The 17,919-nt window shown below is 42.2% G+C and overlaps 2 protein-coding genes and 1 pseudogene across 3 annotated transcripts; 2 read left to right on the forward strand and 1 right to left on the reverse strand.

Annotated features, from left to right (window-relative positions):
* The first annotated feature begins 217 nt into the window (after positions 1-217).
* Pgam1 (phosphoglycerate mutase 1) lies at positions 218-8,213 on the forward strand. The gene is made up of 4 exons (XM_046450367.2): positions 218-458; positions 5,348-5,622; positions 6,154-6,334; positions 7,136-8,213. The coding sequence occupies exons 1-4, from the start codon at positions 320-322 to the stop codon at positions 7,303-7,305; spliced, it is 765 nt and encodes a 254-aa protein (XP_046306323.1). The 5' UTR covers positions 218-319; the 3' UTR covers positions 7,306-8,213.
* Positions 8,214-11,053: 2,840 nt separating this feature from the next.
* On the reverse strand, positions 11,054-17,852 carry Exosc1 (exosome component 1). 2 transcript variants are annotated; one of them, XM_046450469.1, is made up of 8 exons: positions 17,761-17,852; positions 17,538-17,653; positions 15,587-15,661; positions 14,156-14,244; positions 13,468-13,501; positions 12,907-12,957; positions 12,691-12,775; positions 11,054-11,473 (listed from the first exon to the last, which is right to left on the reverse strand). In XM_046450469.1, the coding sequence occupies exons 1-8, from the start codon at positions 17,837-17,839 to the stop codon at positions 11,367-11,369; spliced, it is 636 nt and encodes a 211-aa protein (XP_046306425.1). In that variant the 5' UTR covers positions 17,840-17,852; the 3' UTR covers positions 11,054-11,366. The 2 variants fall into 2 exon arrangements, with proteins under 2 accessions (XP_046306425.1, XP_046306426.1); XM_046450470.1 differs by lacking the exons at positions 15,587-15,661; positions 17,538-17,653; positions 17,761-17,852 and having other exon boundaries at positions 13,461-13,501; positions 14,156-14,201.
* On the forward strand, positions 16,411-16,518 carry LOC124096619 (U6atac minor spliceosomal RNA; annotated as a pseudogene).
* Positions 17,853-17,919: the final 67 nt, after the last annotated feature.

Here is a 17,919-nt window from a genome sequence, read left to right on the forward strand (position 1 = left end):
CGTGCAAGCCTAAGGCCCCGCCGCCCTTCGTGCTTACGTGCGCTCCGTGACCGCCGCCGCGGACGCGAGGCCGGCGATGGGGAGCGCATGCGCTCTTGTGTTCCGGAGCGCGCCCCCCCCTAAACTGGCTGCAACTGCGGCATAGAACGCATGCGTACACCTGGCGGGCGGAGGGCGTTCCCGAGAAAGAGGAAAGATTTAGTAGAGAAAGCGCGCGGGAATCGGGCGTGGGTTGCGAGCGCGCAGGCGCGGCCGGGGGCCGGGCTGACTCCGGAATCTCTGCAAGCTCTAGTTGGCGCCGCATCCTTACCTCGCCGCCATGGCTGCCTACAAGCTGGTGCTGATTCGGCACGGTGAGAGCGCCTGGAACCTAGAGAATCGCTTCAGCGGCTGGTACGACGCCGACCTGAGCCCGGCGGGCCACGAGGAGGCGAAGCGCGGCGGGCAGGCTCTGCGAGGTACCGAGCGGGCTTGGTCGTGGGGGGCGGTGTGAAAGGGTCAGGCGCCCGGCCTTGGAGGCACCCCTAGTGCGAGCCCCGGAACAGGGCCGATAGCTTGCGCAGCCTCTTTCCAGCAGTTTAATTTGCAGCTGGGGAAGCGGACACAGCGTGGGGGACTTGCCCAAGGTCACCCAGTGGAGTGTGAGGGGCCGTGCTGGGAGGAGGACGCGTGGCTGGTTGCTTCGCAGCCCATTGCGCAGTTGGGGACATCGCCTAGATGCAATTTCTCCCCTTTTAGCCTGAGAATTTGCACTTCAGGGGTGGCTTTCCTGGAGATGGGGCCGCCTGCGGTCGGTAGGCCATTGTAGGGTTCTCCCAGGGCGTGGGGCTCATGGAAAGTGCCTGGTGCCTTCCAATGGCTGGCCTTTTTAAGGAACTGCTGCAGATGGTAGCGAAGCGGCAGGCCACTAGCAGGCTCTTACCTGCAGTACCCGGAGTGAGACTCGCTACGGGTGCCTAACCTGTTTCAAGACACCGAGAAATCCGCGTGCTTGGGGACTGCTTTGCAGTTAAGTAACCTGCCACAAATACTGAATCCAAAACGCATCCAATTGCAACCGAGTGAGTGAATGAAGGATTTGAGTTGATAGTTTCTAAAATGGCTCCATAAAAATCCCTTCCTTCCTATCCCTCCTTGTCCCCCTTTTATAGATGGGAAAAGTGAGGATTGGAAAGGTGATTTGTTCAAGGTCGTATCTGCTTATTAGTCCAAGATCCTTGCCCCATTTCTGGGTGGAGTAACAGGTAGGTGTGAGGAACTGGCCGGCTATTGGCCAAGGACAAAGGCCTAGAAAAGTGGAAGTGGCCCAGAAAATGCTTGCCTATTCTGGCTTGACCCATCTCCGTGATTTTGGAATTCTAATAAGGAATCCCTTTATTGAAGTGCTTTCACTCATGACTAAGGCAGATCCTGCCCTGGTCCCCTCTAATCTCTGGACAAAACTGGTATATGAAAGGGTTATATGCATGGTTGATGTGGTGCTGATATTTGACCCCAAGTTGCCCTCTCTAGCTTCTTGACCTCCATTGTACATCCTTTTGAAAGGGACAAAGCTTTGGAAGTCTGAGAAATGTAATCCTGTTGGGAGGGCAGATATGAATGCTCTGGGATGGCCTGTTTTAACCTTGGCATCTAGGAGAGGCCCTAAAGGAAAAGTACTAGTAAAGGAGGCCATTTTCTTTGGTTCTCTGGCAGGAAGAACTGTGTAGTTCTGTGGTGTTTTGCTGATGCTTAGCCCAGGACAAAGTCCTTTAAGACCATCAAATGGTTAAACTTGTAATATCTGTAAAATAACAAACCCAATTTCAGTCTTCTTTCTTTCATGGTACTGGGGATTGAACCCATGGATACTCTCCTGAGCTTCACGCACACCCAGCTGTTATTTTTTATTTTATTTAAAATTTTTTCTTTGAGACAGGATCTCACTGGTTTGTCCAGGCCAGACTTGAACTCCTGATCCTCCTGCCTCAGTCCCCCTGGGACTGGAATTGCAGTTGTGCCATCATGCCCAGCCCCATTTCAGTTTTAAAATACTGTTAGTATTAAATTTCAGAAAAATCAGATAAAAATTTTTAATGTGTTGTATGCATTACAAATAATTACATTTTAGAATAAGACCAAAAGCAAAAACTGATTATCATTATGAATAATCTAGTAATATAAAATATCTTAAATACATATATTAAATTCCTTTGTGCTTCAGTTAATAGTAGGAGAAAATGGAGATAGCTAGAGATGGTGGTTAAGAGTTGGTTAAGAGTTGGTTTCAGCAGGAATCTAGTGAGAACTGTTTCCCCATGCCACGTTAAGGTAGAGAAAGGGAGAGGTATCCTGGGGAGAATGGAGTCCACACTACACCATCCACCCTATCCCTGGTTGTACTCTGATTTAATGGGCAAGCCAAAGGAAAAGGCTTTATGCTTCTGATCCTTTAGCATTCTCTTTAAAGAGTCCTAACGGGAAGCACTTTTCTCCTCAGGGACTATTCATGTATCCAAAGTGAGATAGATACTCCACTGCAAGTGGAAATAATTGCAATTAAACAGCCTGTAGCTTTTCATCATGGGAGCTGAGGTTTGCACTATAGGTATTCACTTCCTACTGACTCAGCCTTTGTTGGGAGTCATTCTTCCCCTTTAGGTTAGGGAGGAGGTGGCTAAGTAGGTGACAGTAGCCAAGTCTCCTCAGCCTGGTCCTGAGGATCAATGAAGATATCTGTGGTCTTTTCTCTTGGTGATGGTGATGGTGGGTTTCCTGATGGTTCATCTTTCCATTCCCTATTGGCTCTCTTTTTATGGGCTGGGGGGTACGGGAGATTGAACTCTGGGGGCACTCAACTACTGAGCCACATCCCCAGCCCTATTTTGTATTTTATTTAAAGACAGGTCTCACTGAATTGCTTAGTTTCTCACTTTTGCTGAGGCTGGCTTTGAACCCGCGTGCCTCCCGAGCCTCTGGGCTTACAGGCCTGTGTCATGGTGCCCATCTGTGCTAATATTTGAAGAGGACCTTGTAATGTTGTGGAGAACAAGAATGTTTTCCTGATTCCCAAAAGGAAAAAGTTGTCTCCTCATTCAGGTGGGAGGGAAAATCATTTGATGAAACAAGACTGATTCATTGTAACTTATTGGCTGGGCCAACATAACTCTTAATTACAACCTGACATACAATAACTAACATGTATGGAGAAATGAGTGATTAATTTATAAAGGAATCAGATAGCTGGGTGCCACTGGTACTATATGACTACTGTAATCCCAGCTATTCAGGAGGCTGAGGCAGAGGAGCCTAGTCTGGGCAATTTAGTGAGATCCTGTCTCAAAAACGGCTGAGGATGGGGCTGGGGATGTGGCTCAAGTGGTAGCGCGCTTGCCTGGCATGTGCGCGGTGCTGGGTTCGATCCTTAGCACCACGTAAAAATAAAAAAAAGATTTTGTGTCCACCGAAAACTTTTATATATATATATATAGAATGGTTTCTGCTAATTTTGGGAGAAGACTTAGAGAATAGGTTAGCACTTTTTACTATGGTAAAAAGGAGTGATGGATTAAGGACTTCCACACTTTTCCTGATTCCCAAAAGGAAAAGGTGGTTAAGTAGGTGACAATAGCCAAGTCTGGTCAGCCTTGTCCTGAGGATACAATTTCATGCAACAAACGGAAGTTTTATTTAGCATTTGCTGTGTTCTGATTTTGGGGATTTTAAAATCCCATTTTTCCAAAACTAGAGGTCTAATAAGTATCAGAAATGATATTTCAAACTAATACAAACACCAGCATCCTTAGGAGTTAGGAAAATGGAGACAGCTACAGATAGATGGTGGTTAAGAGTTGGGTTTGGGGGCTGGGAATGTGGCTCAGTGGTAGAGTGCTTGCCTGGCATGCATGAGGCCCTGGGTTCAGTTCCAGCACAGAAAAGAGTTGGGGTTGGGTTCAGAATCCCCTAAGCCTAGGTTTGTTTTTATTTGCAGGGGGTGGTGGTGGTGGTTGTGTAATAAGGGATTGGACCCAGAGGACTTTACCACTACATCCCCAGCCCTTTTTTTTTTTTTAATATTTATTTTTTAGTTATAGTTGGACACAATACCTTTATTTTATTTATTTTTATGTGGTGTTGAGGATCAAACCCAGTGCTTCACACATCCTAGGCTAGCACTCTACCACTGCGCTACAACCCCAGCCCCTTTTAGTTTTTGTTTTGAGACAGGTCTCATTAAGTTGTTTCAGGCCTCACTAAGTTGCTGAGGTTGGCCTCGAACTTGAGGCCTCTCAAGTCACTAGGATTACAGACATGCGCCACCGAGCCCAGCCTGCAGCCTAGGTTTTATTTGTCCACATAATGGCTGTAATCTTGGATAATTTGCTTATCTCTTCACATCTGTTTCCCTCATCTGGTAAAATGGATTGTAAGGATTGTAACCTCATAGGATTGTTATGAAGACTAAGTAAAACATAGTGCCATACCAATGGTAAGCCCTCTGGAAATGTAAGCTGTTACTATTTAGGAAGAGATTCTAAGTTGGGTGGTTTTGTTTTTGTTTTTTTTTTGTGTTTTTTTTTTTTTTTTTTGGTACCAGGGATTGAACCCAGAGGTCCTTAACCACCAAGCCACATTCCAGTCCTTTCTGTTTTTTGAGATAGGGTCTCACTAAGTTGCTTAGTGCCTTGCTAAGTTGCTGAGGCTGGCTTTGAATTTGTGATCCTCCTGCCTCAGCCTCCTGAGCAGCTGGGATTACGTTATGCATCCCTGTGCCTGGTAGAAATAAATTCTTAAAATGTGTTTACACATGGGCTAAGGATATAGCTCGGTTGCAGGCCCTGGGTTCAATCCCCAGCACACCCCACTCTCCCCAAGTGTTTAAACACTATTTTGGAAATTAGCATACAAGCACATGCCTCAGGTTAACTTGTCAGTACATTAGGCCTTAGGGTAGATGCATTACTAGGGATCTACTAGGAGATATATACATAAGTCAACAAATTTTGTTGGCGCATGCCTGTGATCCCAGTAGCTTGGGAAGCTGAGGCAGGAGGATCACGGTTTATCCTCAGCAACTCAGCAAGGGCCTAAGAAACTCAGTGAAAACCTGTCTCTAAATAAAATACAAAATAGGGCTTGGGATGTAACTCGGTAGTTAAGTGCCCCGGATTTAGTCCTTGGTACCAAAAAACAAACAAATTTTGTTTTCTCAAAGACATGATATCGCATTTACTATGGAAATATACAAAATAAAATATTTGCCAAATAATTTTAACTCGGATACCTGTATAAGAGATTTATGTGTTAAAAAAAATTATGGTTCAGAGTGAACTTGGTTAACTTAGCACTTGGAACTTCTAATTTCCAGATGCTGGCTATGAATTTGACATCTGCTTCACCTCAGTACAGAAAAGAGCAATCCGAACCCTCTGGACAGTGCTGGATGCCATTGACCAGATGTGGCTGCCAGTGGTGAGGACTTGGCGCCTCAATGAACGGCACTATGGGGGTCTGACTGGCCTCAATAAAGCAGAAACTGCTGCCAAGCATGGCGAGGCCCAGGTAAAGATATGGAGGCGCTCCTATGATGTCCCACCGCCTCCAATGGAGCCTGATCACCCCTTCTACAGCAATATCAGTAAGGTATGGGCAAACCTGTTTGATCACTTCACCTAGAACCAGAGGTTAGAATCGGCCTCGTTATCGTTATTATTTTTAAATTTTTATTAGTAGCTTCCTGGTCCCATTGAGCTTATAATTTATGATAAAATAGTTAATGGAGTCTTTCCTCTACCAATGAATGACTGCTGGTTACAATATGAATTTAGTATTTATTTCAGAATTTTTATCTCCATATTTGTACCTCTACTATCATTTTATAAAACCCATTCTTAAGCTTCCTAAATCAATTACAAGTTAAAATGAACTAGGAAAAATCTTATTGCATAACTTTTCTAAGTTATATTTCTTTTGTATTGAGTAGTGGGGGAGGGAATGGCAGGATAATGATCCTTTTTCCTAAGCTGGCAGCTATGTGCTGAACCTTGGTGAGAGAACTTCATCCATCCCTTAACTCCTTAGAAGATGAGGAATGGCAGAATTATTATACATTCAGAAAGCCATTTATTGAATGCTACTGGTAATAATTGGTAAACAAGTTTTGTTGTTGTATAGGATCGTAGGTATGCAGACCTTACTGAAGATCAGCTGCCTTCCTGTGAGAGTCTGAAGGACACCATTGCCAGAGCTCTGCCCTTCTGGAATGAAGAAATAGTCCCCCAGATAAAGGAGGGGAAACGGGTTCTGATTGCTGCCCATGGCAACAGCCTTAGGGGCATTGTCAAGCATCTGGAGGGTATGTGCATTTTTTAGATGGGCCCTCAGGGATGGATAAAGCAGAACTTCCCGAATTAGGGACATAATTTAGTATAGAGGAGACCCTTGGGAAAGGGCCAACATACTGATAGTCTTAGACAATTTACGTTGACTTATAGTGGTATAAGTTAATATAAGACACTTATCCGTTTCTCAAAATTTGTTTGCAGAGCAGTAGCAGCTGAACTCCTGACAACTTGTTATACATGCAGAACCTCAGGTCCTATTCTAGACCTGGTTCAGAAAAATATTTATGATAGTTTGAGATGCCCATCTCTAGACGAGGATGTAAACTATTGATAAAATGTTCTTCAGTTTCAGCCTGGCTCAATTTCACATATAAATCTCCATCTTACATTGTTTAGCTTCTGAGGATCTAGAAGCCCAGAGTGCCAAATTTTCACAGAAGGATGGACTATATAGGATGTTTGGGATGTGGATAGTCATGCTTCACTGTAGGTTTAGATCTTACTAGGTAGGGATATATCTGCAGTATGCACCTTTCTGTAGTTTGTTGGTAGCCCACCCCAGAATCTTGTGTACATTCTCACACTTTTTTCCTTGCTTTTCAGTTTAGTGGCTTGAGAAATTAGTCCTAGAGGCCACTCCTTATGGAGTCAATCTACTATTATAAATATCTAATTACTATTACAAAGATCAGATTAATCAATTAATCATTAATTCCTACCAAAGTCTTTTCTCACCTGGGGGATGAAGAGTAAACCTAGAGGGGTGATGTGGATTCACACCTTGTGTGGCTGATCAGGATGGCTCTTTTCAGGTCTCTCTGAAGAGGCCATCATGGAGCTGAATCTGCCAACTGGTATTCCCATTGTCTACGAATTGGACAAGAACTTGAAGCCCATCAAGCCCATGCAGTTCCTGGGGGATGAAGAGACCGTTCGTAAAGCGATGGAAGCCGTGGCTGCACAGGGCAAGGCAAAGAAATAAAGGCAAGATCGCAGACCACTGTACCAAGGAAGACCCTGCCCATCCATTCCTTTGCACCTCTCTCCTGCATCACCATACTGACCACATCTGTGGGCATCTAAAGTTGTAGCTGCAGATGGGGACCAGTAGCTCCCACTTTAATTTTAGCATTTTGTCTCCTGCACCCACTCCCTTTGTAGATTGTAATCAGAATAGAAACTCTGGGGCACAGGTTCTCAATCTAAGCCCAGGGAAGGCTCCTCATATCCGGAAGAGTTGAGGTTGTAGTTGTTGGTTTTTTTCTTGAGAAGGGTAGGGAGGAATTGTGCCAAGGCATGACCAATGAGAAGAAGCCAGAGAGCCTGTTTGTGTTTCTAAGAGCCAGTTCTGTACTCTTCTGTATTCAGGTCACTGGGAAGATGGGTAGCAGGGGGCTCTAGTCATTCCAGTGGAATACAAAAGTAACCTGCATGGTGATTTAAGAAAGACAACTCCCTGACCCCAGAGGAGCTGGCTCCAGAATGTTGGGATCAACCCTAACTTTTGTTACATTTACTTTCACTAAAGAAAAAGTATATATATAAATAAATACTAAAAAAAAAAAAACCTTCTGGGTTTTTTCTAGTGGTGGTTAGTCCCACATGTGGTCACCAGAAACTAAGGCATTCCTCACACCAATATGGGATAAGCTCCTTGGCCTATAAGGTGCAGGAGTGTATCTTGCTATGTATCTTAGAGAATCTCTCCTCTGCCTTGTTTTGTGGCAGTGAAATGCCTCTTGATCATGTCCAAGCGTGTCTTTTACTGTGTCTGATTTCTGAGTCTTGTTCCAGTTGCTTGGCCCTGCCACAAAGGCCCAGTACTTATTTAGCATAACTGTAATAAAATCTTTTTTCCAGATCAGTATAATAAAGGAGTGATGTGCAATATTTTCCTGTGTGATGTTATACCTCTTTTCTGAGGGATCTTAGCATCCAGCAAAGCTTTGTATGATTAGGAGTTTTAGAACAATCATTACATGCTAATAGTATTTGAGTTTCTAGAAGTCTCCAGACCCTACACTAATAAGTCATGACTAAACCTGCCTTATGACAAGAAAATAATGGAACACCTTTAACAGCTACAAGATAGTGCTTCTCATTTTGAACACATAAGAATCCCTTGTGGAACTTAAAAACACCTGGTCTTGTTATCACTCAATGGTCCCTTCCTAACACTGGGCACAGCTGCTCAGTTGACTATGAGAATACCTGCAAAATTTTTATTGAATACTTGTTATGTGTAAAGTACTAGGTCCTGGGGATTCAGATAAAAAAGAATAATGTCCTAAAAGGAGCTCATCTACTATGAGGCACATAGCTTTGTACAATATTATATGCTTACAGCTGAGAAAATTAACTTGTTTTGTATTAGATCAGGGAATTCTATTAACTAGTTGATCCAAATGCTCTTTGGAAACAGTGACACATAAACAAAAAAATTGGCACCAGTTGGCCTCCACTTCTACACCCTACAAAATTATATCATGAAAATATTTGCTACTCTTGTGAAATCTATATACTATAGCTAGAAATTGAGATGTGGGAAATAATTATAGAGGGGTACAGTTTACTCAGAGTGCAAACAAACTTTGTTCATTTGCAGTTATCTTTAGTACTGACAGGAAAGACAAATATATCCTGATTTTAAATAAAGCATTAGATGGTAGCCCAGGTTAGGCTACACTGTTTGGGTAAAGAAAAATGGCCATCTAGGGAGGTTATAGCTTAGTTGGTGGAGTGCTTACCTTGAATGGATAAGACCTTGGGTTCAATCCCTAGTGCCCCCCCCCCCCCCCAAAGGCCATCTAATCACTACCTTATTCTGTGTGGTTTTTTTTTTTTTGGTTGGAAGGTTGTATTTCATTGTATTGCTCAGGCTAGGCTCAAATTTATGATCCTCCCACCTCTGCCTCCTGAATAGCTTTGTGTGTGTGTATACACACACACACATACACAAACACACAGATATATACATATATGTGTGTGTGTGTGTGTGTGTATATATATATATATTTGGTGCCAGGGATGAACTTGGGGGCACTCAACAACTGAGCCACATCCCAAGCCCTTTTTTGTATTTTATTTAGAGACAGGGTCTCACTGAGTTGCTTAGCACCTTGCTTTTTGCTGAGGCTGGCTCTGAACTCATGATCCTCCTGCCTCAACCTCCTGAGCTGCTGGAATCACAGGTGTGCACACCATTGCACCTGGCTTGTGCATATTCTTAGACCCAGCATTCTACTTCCAGGAATCAGTAGTGCATGGGCATGCACAAGTATAAATGTTACACAAGTTTTCTTCTTTTTTTTTTTTAATAGTAGACAACGAATTTTTTTTACAAAAAAAAAAAAAAATTTTTTTTTGTGGTGCTGAGGATTGAACCCAGAGCCTCATACATGCCAGGTAAGCACTACCACTGAGCAACAACCCCAGTTCCTACAAGTTTTCTTTGTAGCACTGTCTGTAATACACTGAAGTTGAAGTATTTATTAACAAACAATCTACAAAGTGTAGGCCTGGTACTTAGTACTTGATAGAAGGCAATTGGATATGTATAATAAAAATGATGTATAATAATACTATTAGCAGGTACTGAACACTTCTATGTGTTTCTTCCTCAGTAATCCTATGAGACACTACTACTCAGATGAGAAAACAGATAAAAACGACTTGCTTAATATCAATGTCAACATGCTGGTGTTTATTTTTGTTCTGGTGCTAGAATTGGAACCCAGGGCCTTGCACATGCTAGGGAAGTAGATCAGTAGTAGAGTGTGTGCTTGGCATACACAAAAGCCTGGGCTCCATCCCCACCACTGCCCAAAATAACAAAATCAGCCAAGCAAACAAGAAAACTGCATGTGGACCTACAGTTACCTCAAGAAATTTTTCTTTAATTTTTTTTATTTGTAGGTGAACACAATATTTTATTCATTTATTTTTTTTTAATGTGCTGATGATTGAACCCAGTGCCTCCAACATGCTAGCCAAGCACTCTTCCACTGAGCCACAACCCCAGCCTCCCGCCAACAAAATTGTCAATAAAACCAAAAAAACTCCCTAATCTGTTGAAGATTAGTAACTAGAGGGCATAAAGTTAGGTGGGCTGTCTCCAAAGCTCACCCTCCATCACTGTCAGCACACACTGGAGTCATGGGCTTTTGAGCAACATCTCCAAGAAGAACCATCTCATGTTCATCTTTCCTTCCAATGTCCTCTGCAGCCTCTTCATGCTTAACTTATCTCTCTCCCTCATCTTCAAACTAATGCCATCATTTCTGCTTCTACACTTTGCTAGGGCTTCTCTCTGCCTAGAGAACTTCATATACCAAGCTCTTTAATTCCTTTTGATCTCATGTCACACAAATCCTTCCCTGGCTACCTTGCATGATAATGCTTTGTCCTTCTTTTTAAGCAACAAACATTTTCTGGAATACCCACTGTATAAGTATGTTTACCAAACTACTCACATGCTACCTGATCACTACATACATTCTATAATGTACCTAACTGAGAGGTGTATAAAGTGCTTGACCCAGTGTTAGGCACCTAGAAAGCAGAAGCATATAAAACGACACAAAAAATACAAGAGATCAACAATCAGGCTTTTGTCTAGAGCAAGCAAGCAGTTGACACGTCAGTTAATGGGTGCTGAGGCAAACAAACCCCTAATCTAATAACTGAAACTGTTTAGATACCTTCACCTGTTTAGATACCTTCACAACAGAAACCATAAAATCTTTTTAATAAAAATGTTTTCTTTGTCACAGCAAAAAATATATACTTAAAAGGCCTATCAGGTTATCTCCAAAGTTACAGTTTGTTGATATCCCCCAAAGAGAAGCTTTATCCTCAAGAATCCAATTTACTAAAAGGTTCACAAAAATAATGTTCCACCTATATAAATTACTGGCAGATTTTTGTAGAGGTGGTCACTGGCTGACCCCAAGTATCTGAATAAAGACCATGGCATCTTGAAGTTATTTTCATCACATACTCTTAGAAATAGCTTACCCCCTCCATGGGGTAAAATGTAGCATCTTAGGTCTGCAAAAATTCAGGCTGAACTCTAGCCACTTTCCGGAATTCTTTAGTGTGGGTCTTAGGACACTGCATCTCACACCAACTGATGGGAACCATCTGGACACCTAGAGGGGAAAAAGCCAGTGTTAGAGCTGGGACCCCAGATATTTTCCTGAGATACCTCTTTTGTTTGAGAATGAAATGTTAGGCTTGGCATTTACTTGCCAAGTATGTGCCGAGTACTTGCCCAGTATGTGCAAGAGCCTGGGTTCATACCCAGCACTAGGATATGGGTGGGTTATCAGTGGTTACCTAGGGAACCATACCTCTTACAGAAGAAAAAACTTTGTTCCACTGACTTACAAAGTTAATTTCCTATTTGCTTAGATTTAGGCATATCATTCTTTTTTTTTCTTTTTGCAGGGGATGAGGCACTGGGGATTGAACTCAGGATGCTTAACCACTGAGCCACATCCCCAGCCCTTTTTTGTATTTTATTTAGAGACAGGGCTTCACCAAGTTGCTTAGGGCTTTGCTAAGTTGCTGAGGCTGGCCCTGAACTTGAGATCCTCCTGCCTCAGCCTCCCAAGATGCTGGGATTACAGGCATGCACCACAACACCTGGCTGGGAGTATCATTCTTGCAAGTACCTCACACTAAGCACTAACTGATTATGCCATTGGAACTCCAACTTAGGAAACTTAGGAAGAATCATTTTAATCTCAGTAGTAAGCACAGTCCTGTGTTAAGGATGGGACATGTTTCTCACTGCAAATAACTTAAGAGTATATTTACTAAAATGGCTATAATATCACTATATATATATTTAAATCCTGGGGATCAGACCCAGGGCCTTGTACATTGTAAGTAATAGCTCTACCACTGAGCTGTACCCCCAGCCCTAGGTGATATAATCTATGGGACCACCATAGTATATATTGTCCACTGTTGACCAAAATGTCATTTTGCATCACATGATGGTATCTACACCCATATTGCTTCTAAGATAATGAAAAAACAAGGAAAATGCTGGGAATGGTGGCCCATGCCTGTAATTCCAGAGGCTTGGGAGGCTGAGACAGGAGGATCTCAAGTTCAAAGCCAGCCTCAGCAATGGTGAGGTGCTAGGCCACTCAGTGAGACCCTGTCTCTAAAAAAAAAAAAAAAAAAAAATACAAAATAGGGCTGGGAATGTGATTCAGTGGCTGAGTGCCCTTGGGTTCAATCCCTGGTACCAAAAACAAAAACAAACCAACCAAGGAAAATCAGAAAAAACAATGGATTAATCCCAAACCACAGCTCCCAGGGTAGTGTAAGGATATGGAAACATGGATCAATTCACCTGATTCACTGTGGGCCACCACCACTCCCAGCTCATTTTCGGCAGTGGTCAGCAAGTAGTTGGACTGTGCATCACCTAAAGAGATCTAGTCACATAATACTGGTGAAGGAAAATGAGGAGTTAGTTTTAAGTCTTTGCCCTAGAGTCACTTTAATTGTTCCTCTATTTTCATTTCTTCTTTTGACAAAAGACATGTCAACTGGAAATAAAGGATACCACTTTGGCCAAAACAATGTCACCTGGGCGGAAACTCTTATAAATTTCAACCTGTAAAGAAAGAATAGGAATGTTATGTGAAAGGTCTAGATCAGGTTTACCTGAAATTTCATCCTTCTGGTAGAGCTAGTTTACTTTCTAATTCCAGAATGTAGAAGTCATCAGCACTTGTCGGTCAATTCCTTTCATTGCTCCTATAGCATCATAATATGAATGGAAGAATTTGAATTCAATAACATGACCAGGACTCTGACTTAAACAAAAAGCACTATAGTTGGCTCTGAAAGGGCCCAAAATAAGTCTGAGGGAAGAGCAATGAATAAATAACCAACTTTAAATGCAAAGAATAAATTAGACATGCTGATATCAATTGAAGGAATAAAACTCTTAAAGTAGTGGAAAAGGATAGCAAGATAGATTTCACACATCATAGCACAGAATATATTAAACTTCCATGAACTTCATATTCCTCTGACTTAGAAATTCATTGGAATAATAATTAAAAAAAAAAATCAAGTTCCCTAAAGCCATGGGGGGAAAAAACCCAAACCAACCAACAACCTTGTCTTTTTCAGTTGCTCGGACATCTTCCTTTCTATAAAAAAAGAATTGACAGAAAGATTAATTGTAAGAATTGTCTGTGGGGACCCAGCTGCCACCCACAGACATGGGGTAGAAGGTAGCCTTAGCCCACATGGAGAGGACAAAACATTTTCCCATTCTTGGACCACAGAGAAGGTCAATACTGATACCTCTGGCTTGGGAAAAGCAGATCAGATTCAGCAGGAAGGTAAAGGAACTCTGCTGTCTCAGGAGAACTTAAAACTGTCCTAGACCATATTAAATCCTGATGGTGGAAAGATCCTCACAAGTTACATTATCTGGTTTGCAAGAATTTTTTATCCTTTCTGAAAAAACATCCACAAGAGAACAATCCTATTATTTCACCCACAGTCTTAAAACTTTTGGGTTTAATCTATACTAAATTCAAGGAAAAAAAAGGTGCTTTCTAAAATGCTTTTGTTTTGTTTGGTCTGAATCATCCTGATACTCCTAATCTTTAGCTTCACACATTTTTTTTGGCTATAATTTAAAACCCTCTCTTATTAATATTTTCCTCATAGAATATTTCTTTTGGGGGGTACTATTGGCACAAAGAAAAGAAAAATGAGTAGGAACTGTAATTGTTCCTAAATATTCTAATTTTATTCCAGGTACTGGGGCATGTGAAGACAAGGGTACCTCTTACCTGATAGTTCCTCGAAAGGAGTTCTTAAGTGGTGTGGACCCCACATATAGGATGTGCACTTTGGCAAAGCGTGAATTGATGCTAGAGACCTGTGCAATAGAACAAGGATCAGCATCAGAGGATTAGCAGATATCACTTCAAGGACATAGCAATAAATTAATAATTACCAGGATTTTAGTACAAGCAACCTTACTAAGTAGAATTTAAAATAAGTTAACTCCTATTTATCACTACCTAAGTGACATCTGTGTAATAAGAGCCACAAAGGCCATATGATAGGGTTACTCAGAAATCAAGTGAGATAATAGGGTGCAGATTTTAAAAGTCCACAAGTCTAATTTAAAACAGCGCATAGAAGCAAATCTAGACCTTTAACAGATCTTATAAGAGGCTTATACAGTGAATAGAATTTAAATCTATGTTTTATCTGCTGCCTAATAATTGCCTCTGTAGTTATTTTCAGAGTAACACATATACTTTCTTCTGGAATAATTTATAGAGAAACCAAAAGCTACAAGAGAACTTGGCAGAGGGTGGGGACGGGTAGAGGTAACTTATGTGTTACAGTTACAGATTAGTACATTAATCAGTACCTTCTCTCAAAAACCCTAAAAGTCAAGGCTGGGATTGTGGCTCAGTGGTAGAGTGCTTGCCTAGCATGAGTGTGGCCCTGGGTTTGATCCTTAGCACCACAAATAAACAAGTAAAAATGAAGGTCCATCAACAACTAAAGAAAATCCCTAAAGGTCTTCAAACAGGAATGCTACAGAAGAGTCTTTTGATTCTGTGCAGACAAAGTCTTGGTTTCACGTTTTAAAAACAGATCTCATTATCACCTGTTGGTATGCCTCACTTCTCAGACAGAGATAGAAACTACATGCTCAGAAACCAGCTCAGTGAAGGAACTATGGATGCCTGAATTTGGCTGCCTTGATCAATATCCTAGAATTTCTAGTCCAGTAGTATAGTCTAGTCAAACTTTCTGTGATGATAAAAATGTCATGTGCTGACCCATAAGGCACAAGTGACTGCTGGGCTTGATTTCACTGCTTGAAATGTGGCCAGTGAGATTGAGAAAGTGAATTTTTTGGGGGGAGAGGTACCGGGGATTAAACTCAGGGGCACTAGGTCCCTGAGCCACATCCCCAGCCCTATTTTTGTATTTTATTCAAAGACAGGGTCTCAGTTGCTAAGTGCCTCGCTTTTATAGAGGCTGCCTTTGAACTTGCGATTCTCCTGTCTCAGCCTCCCAAGCCACTGGGATTACGGGTGTGCCTCACCGTGCCCGGCTTGACAAAGTGAATTTTTAACACTTGTTAATTTCAATAGCCACAAGTGGCTAGTGGTTACCATACTGAAAATGCAGTTCTAGAATTATTCTGAGTTCGGTATTGGATGGGTATCCTAAGCAGTAGGTTAGGACCAACTTACCTTACAGGTTACAATAGTTCCCACATCTGGAAGTAATTGGGACTCTGTTTCTCTCATCACAGACACCACAGGAAGCTACAGAGAGAACAATAAAGGTATTTGTGGTTTATAACAGAAAAATACCTTGGAATTTATAAACATTCCAGATGAGTTCTAATAAATTTTATAAAATTCTCTTGGAATTTCCTGGTATACAACCCTATTGCCTGTAATCATGCATAATTTGACTCATTGTCATAACAAGTGTTATAATAATGCCTCTGTTTCTTTTAATTATTAATTGCATAGCACAGAATTTCCAAATAAATGTTATATGACAGCCATACTGTTTTCTTATATTTTATATAATTATGTCTAGAGTTTTCTCTTTAAGCATGATATTGGCTATTGGTGTAAAACATATTTTCAGCTTCATCTTTTATCAATCTCTCCCCTGACCACTATACTAAGACTCTCTAAACCTCTTTTAATTTTCCCAACTTACAAACTGCTTCTCACTTCAGTAGAATCTCTGTTTAACCTGTTCTTTCAGCTAGAACTACATTTTCTTCACCCACTCAACTCTAATTTAATCCTCTAATCCTTTAGGTGATTCAACTTAAATGTCCCATTCACTGACCAAGAGTAGGTTCTCTGGTTACATGTTCTCATGGTGCTGTACAATATTCTTTCAAAGCAATTATCACAATTGTTAATGAGACACTCATTTGAACATTTATTTGTTTGAATTGCGTCTGGGCCCTCCACAGAAAAAACTAAGTGTATCTGGCTTATTACTACATCTTCAGAGGTTAGCACTATGACTAACACATGAAAATGCTTGAGTGTTGTATGAAAGGAGAGGTTAGCCCTCTCCTTGACAAAAATGAAAGAGGCCCTCAGGCCTGACAACACGCATAGAGTCTACTTCCAGCATCTAACCATTGTTTTTTAGCAGCATAATTCACAATAGCCAAATTATGGCATATATACACAATGAAGTTTATTCAGCCATAAACTGAATAAAATTATAGAGAAGAATAAAATTATGTCCTTTGAAGGAATATGGATGAAACTTGAGTACATTATGCTAACAGAAATAAGCCAAAGTTAGAAGAAGGGCCATATGTTTTCTCTCATAAGGGGGTAATGGTGGCTGGGCTCAGTGGTTCACACCTGTAATCCCAGTGACTTGGGAGACTGAGGCAGGAGGACCTCAAGCTCAAAGTTAGCCTGAGCGACTTAGTGAGACCCTGTCTCAAAATAAAAAAGGGCTGGGAATGTGGCTCAGGGGTTAAGTGTCCCTGGGTTCAATTCCTGGTGCCAAAAAACCAAAACAAAACAAAAAACAAACAAACACCACCCCCCCTACACACAAAAACCCGAGTGCTGAAATGCTCAGGGGAAGGAATAGTTTGTTGTAAATTTTTAACAAAACAAGCCCCTACAAACCCTTTCCTCAACCAGTGAGTCTAGGGGGTTTCTTTGAGAAAATGACACTAGAGAGGCTTTTGAAAGATGTAAGAAATACACAAGCTAAGGAGAAGAGGAGTGTGTTCCCGAAAAATGGCAGGTATACAAAATTTCTGTGGCAGTAAGGCGCTTAGCGTGTTAGCGATAATGAAATAAGCCAGTAAGACTAGATTGCAGTGAGTGAGGACGAAATAGTGGGGGTATAAGGAGGAAAAGTAGGCGACATTCTGATGGGGGATTCAGCTCACTGCTGGGCTGGGCTACTCTCAGTTTGCATCTGTCCTCGCTCCAGCCTCGTCCCAGAGTGTCGGCAGCCCAACGAGGCGAGATAAACCAAACTGGTAAGTGCACAGCAGTGGCCATCACAGACGGCAAACCCCGAGAGGCTGAATCGTTTTACTGGTGAGGCACCAAAGACGCGTCCGCGGCGCCGGTGTCTAAAAATCAGAACTCAAAGGCAGCCTAAGAGAGACAGGAAAAGGGAAGCCGCCTCCTTTACCGCGCCGTTCTCGCTGCTCTTCGTCAGGCAGCCCGCAAGCGAAGAAAAGATGTAGCCGTGCCGGGTATAGGTGCCGCTGCCAGGGCTGCCCTCCTCCAAATTGCACAGACGTTCGCCTGCAGAAAAAACGCTGCATCAGCCTTGGGCTCCCAGAAGCAGGAAGCAGTTCAGGATTCCTGACTTTGTCACTATCCATGGCTCTGTACGGGCAGCCCTCACTTACCAGGGATGCAATATCTCACGGGTGGCGCCATGACTGCCACTGTCGTAAAGCCCGGATGTAAACGGAGCCGATTCCTCATTGGTCACACACCGGCGCAGTTCCGCAGTAAGATATGCGCCAATTGGTGCACTTTGACACGTGATCAGCGGGGGCTATGTC

Source organism: Marmota monax, unplaced genomic scaffold (assembly GCF_021218885.2).
Source record: "Marmota monax isolate L192 unplaced genomic scaffold, Marmota_monax_Labrador192_F-V1.1 WCK01_AAM20220418_F8-fsc00004, whole genome shotgun sequence".
NCBI lineage: Eukaryota > Metazoa > Chordata > Mammalia > Rodentia > Sciuridae > Marmota > Marmota monax.

Excerpts from the sequence above, each read along its gene's own strand:
- Pgam1 (XM_046450367.2), top strand. The coding sequence starts at position 320 with ATGGCTGCCTACAAGCTGGTGCTGATTCGGCACGGTGAGAGCGCCTGG. Across the intron at positions 5,623-6,153 it reads TCTACAGCAATATCAGTAAG|GATCGTAGGTATGCAGACCT; the intron begins GTATGGGCAAAC and ends GTTGTTGTATAG. Across the intron at positions 6,335-7,135 it reads CATTGTCAAGCATCTGGAGG|GTCTCTCTGAAGAGGCCATC; the intron begins GTATGTGCATTT and ends GGCTCTTTTCAG.
- Exosc1 (XM_046450469.1), bottom strand. The coding sequence starts at position 17,839 with ATGAGGAATCGGCTCCGTTTACATCCGGGCTTTACGACAGTGGCAGTC. Across the intron at positions 14,245-15,586 it reads GAACTATTGTAACCTGTAAG|GTCTCTAGCATCAATTCACG; the intron begins GTAAGTTGGTCC and ends TCTATTGCACAG. Across the intron at positions 13,502-14,155 it reads TCCTTTCGAGGAACTATCAG|AAAGGAAGATGTCCGAGCAA; the intron begins GTAAGAGGTACC and ends CTTTTTTTATAG.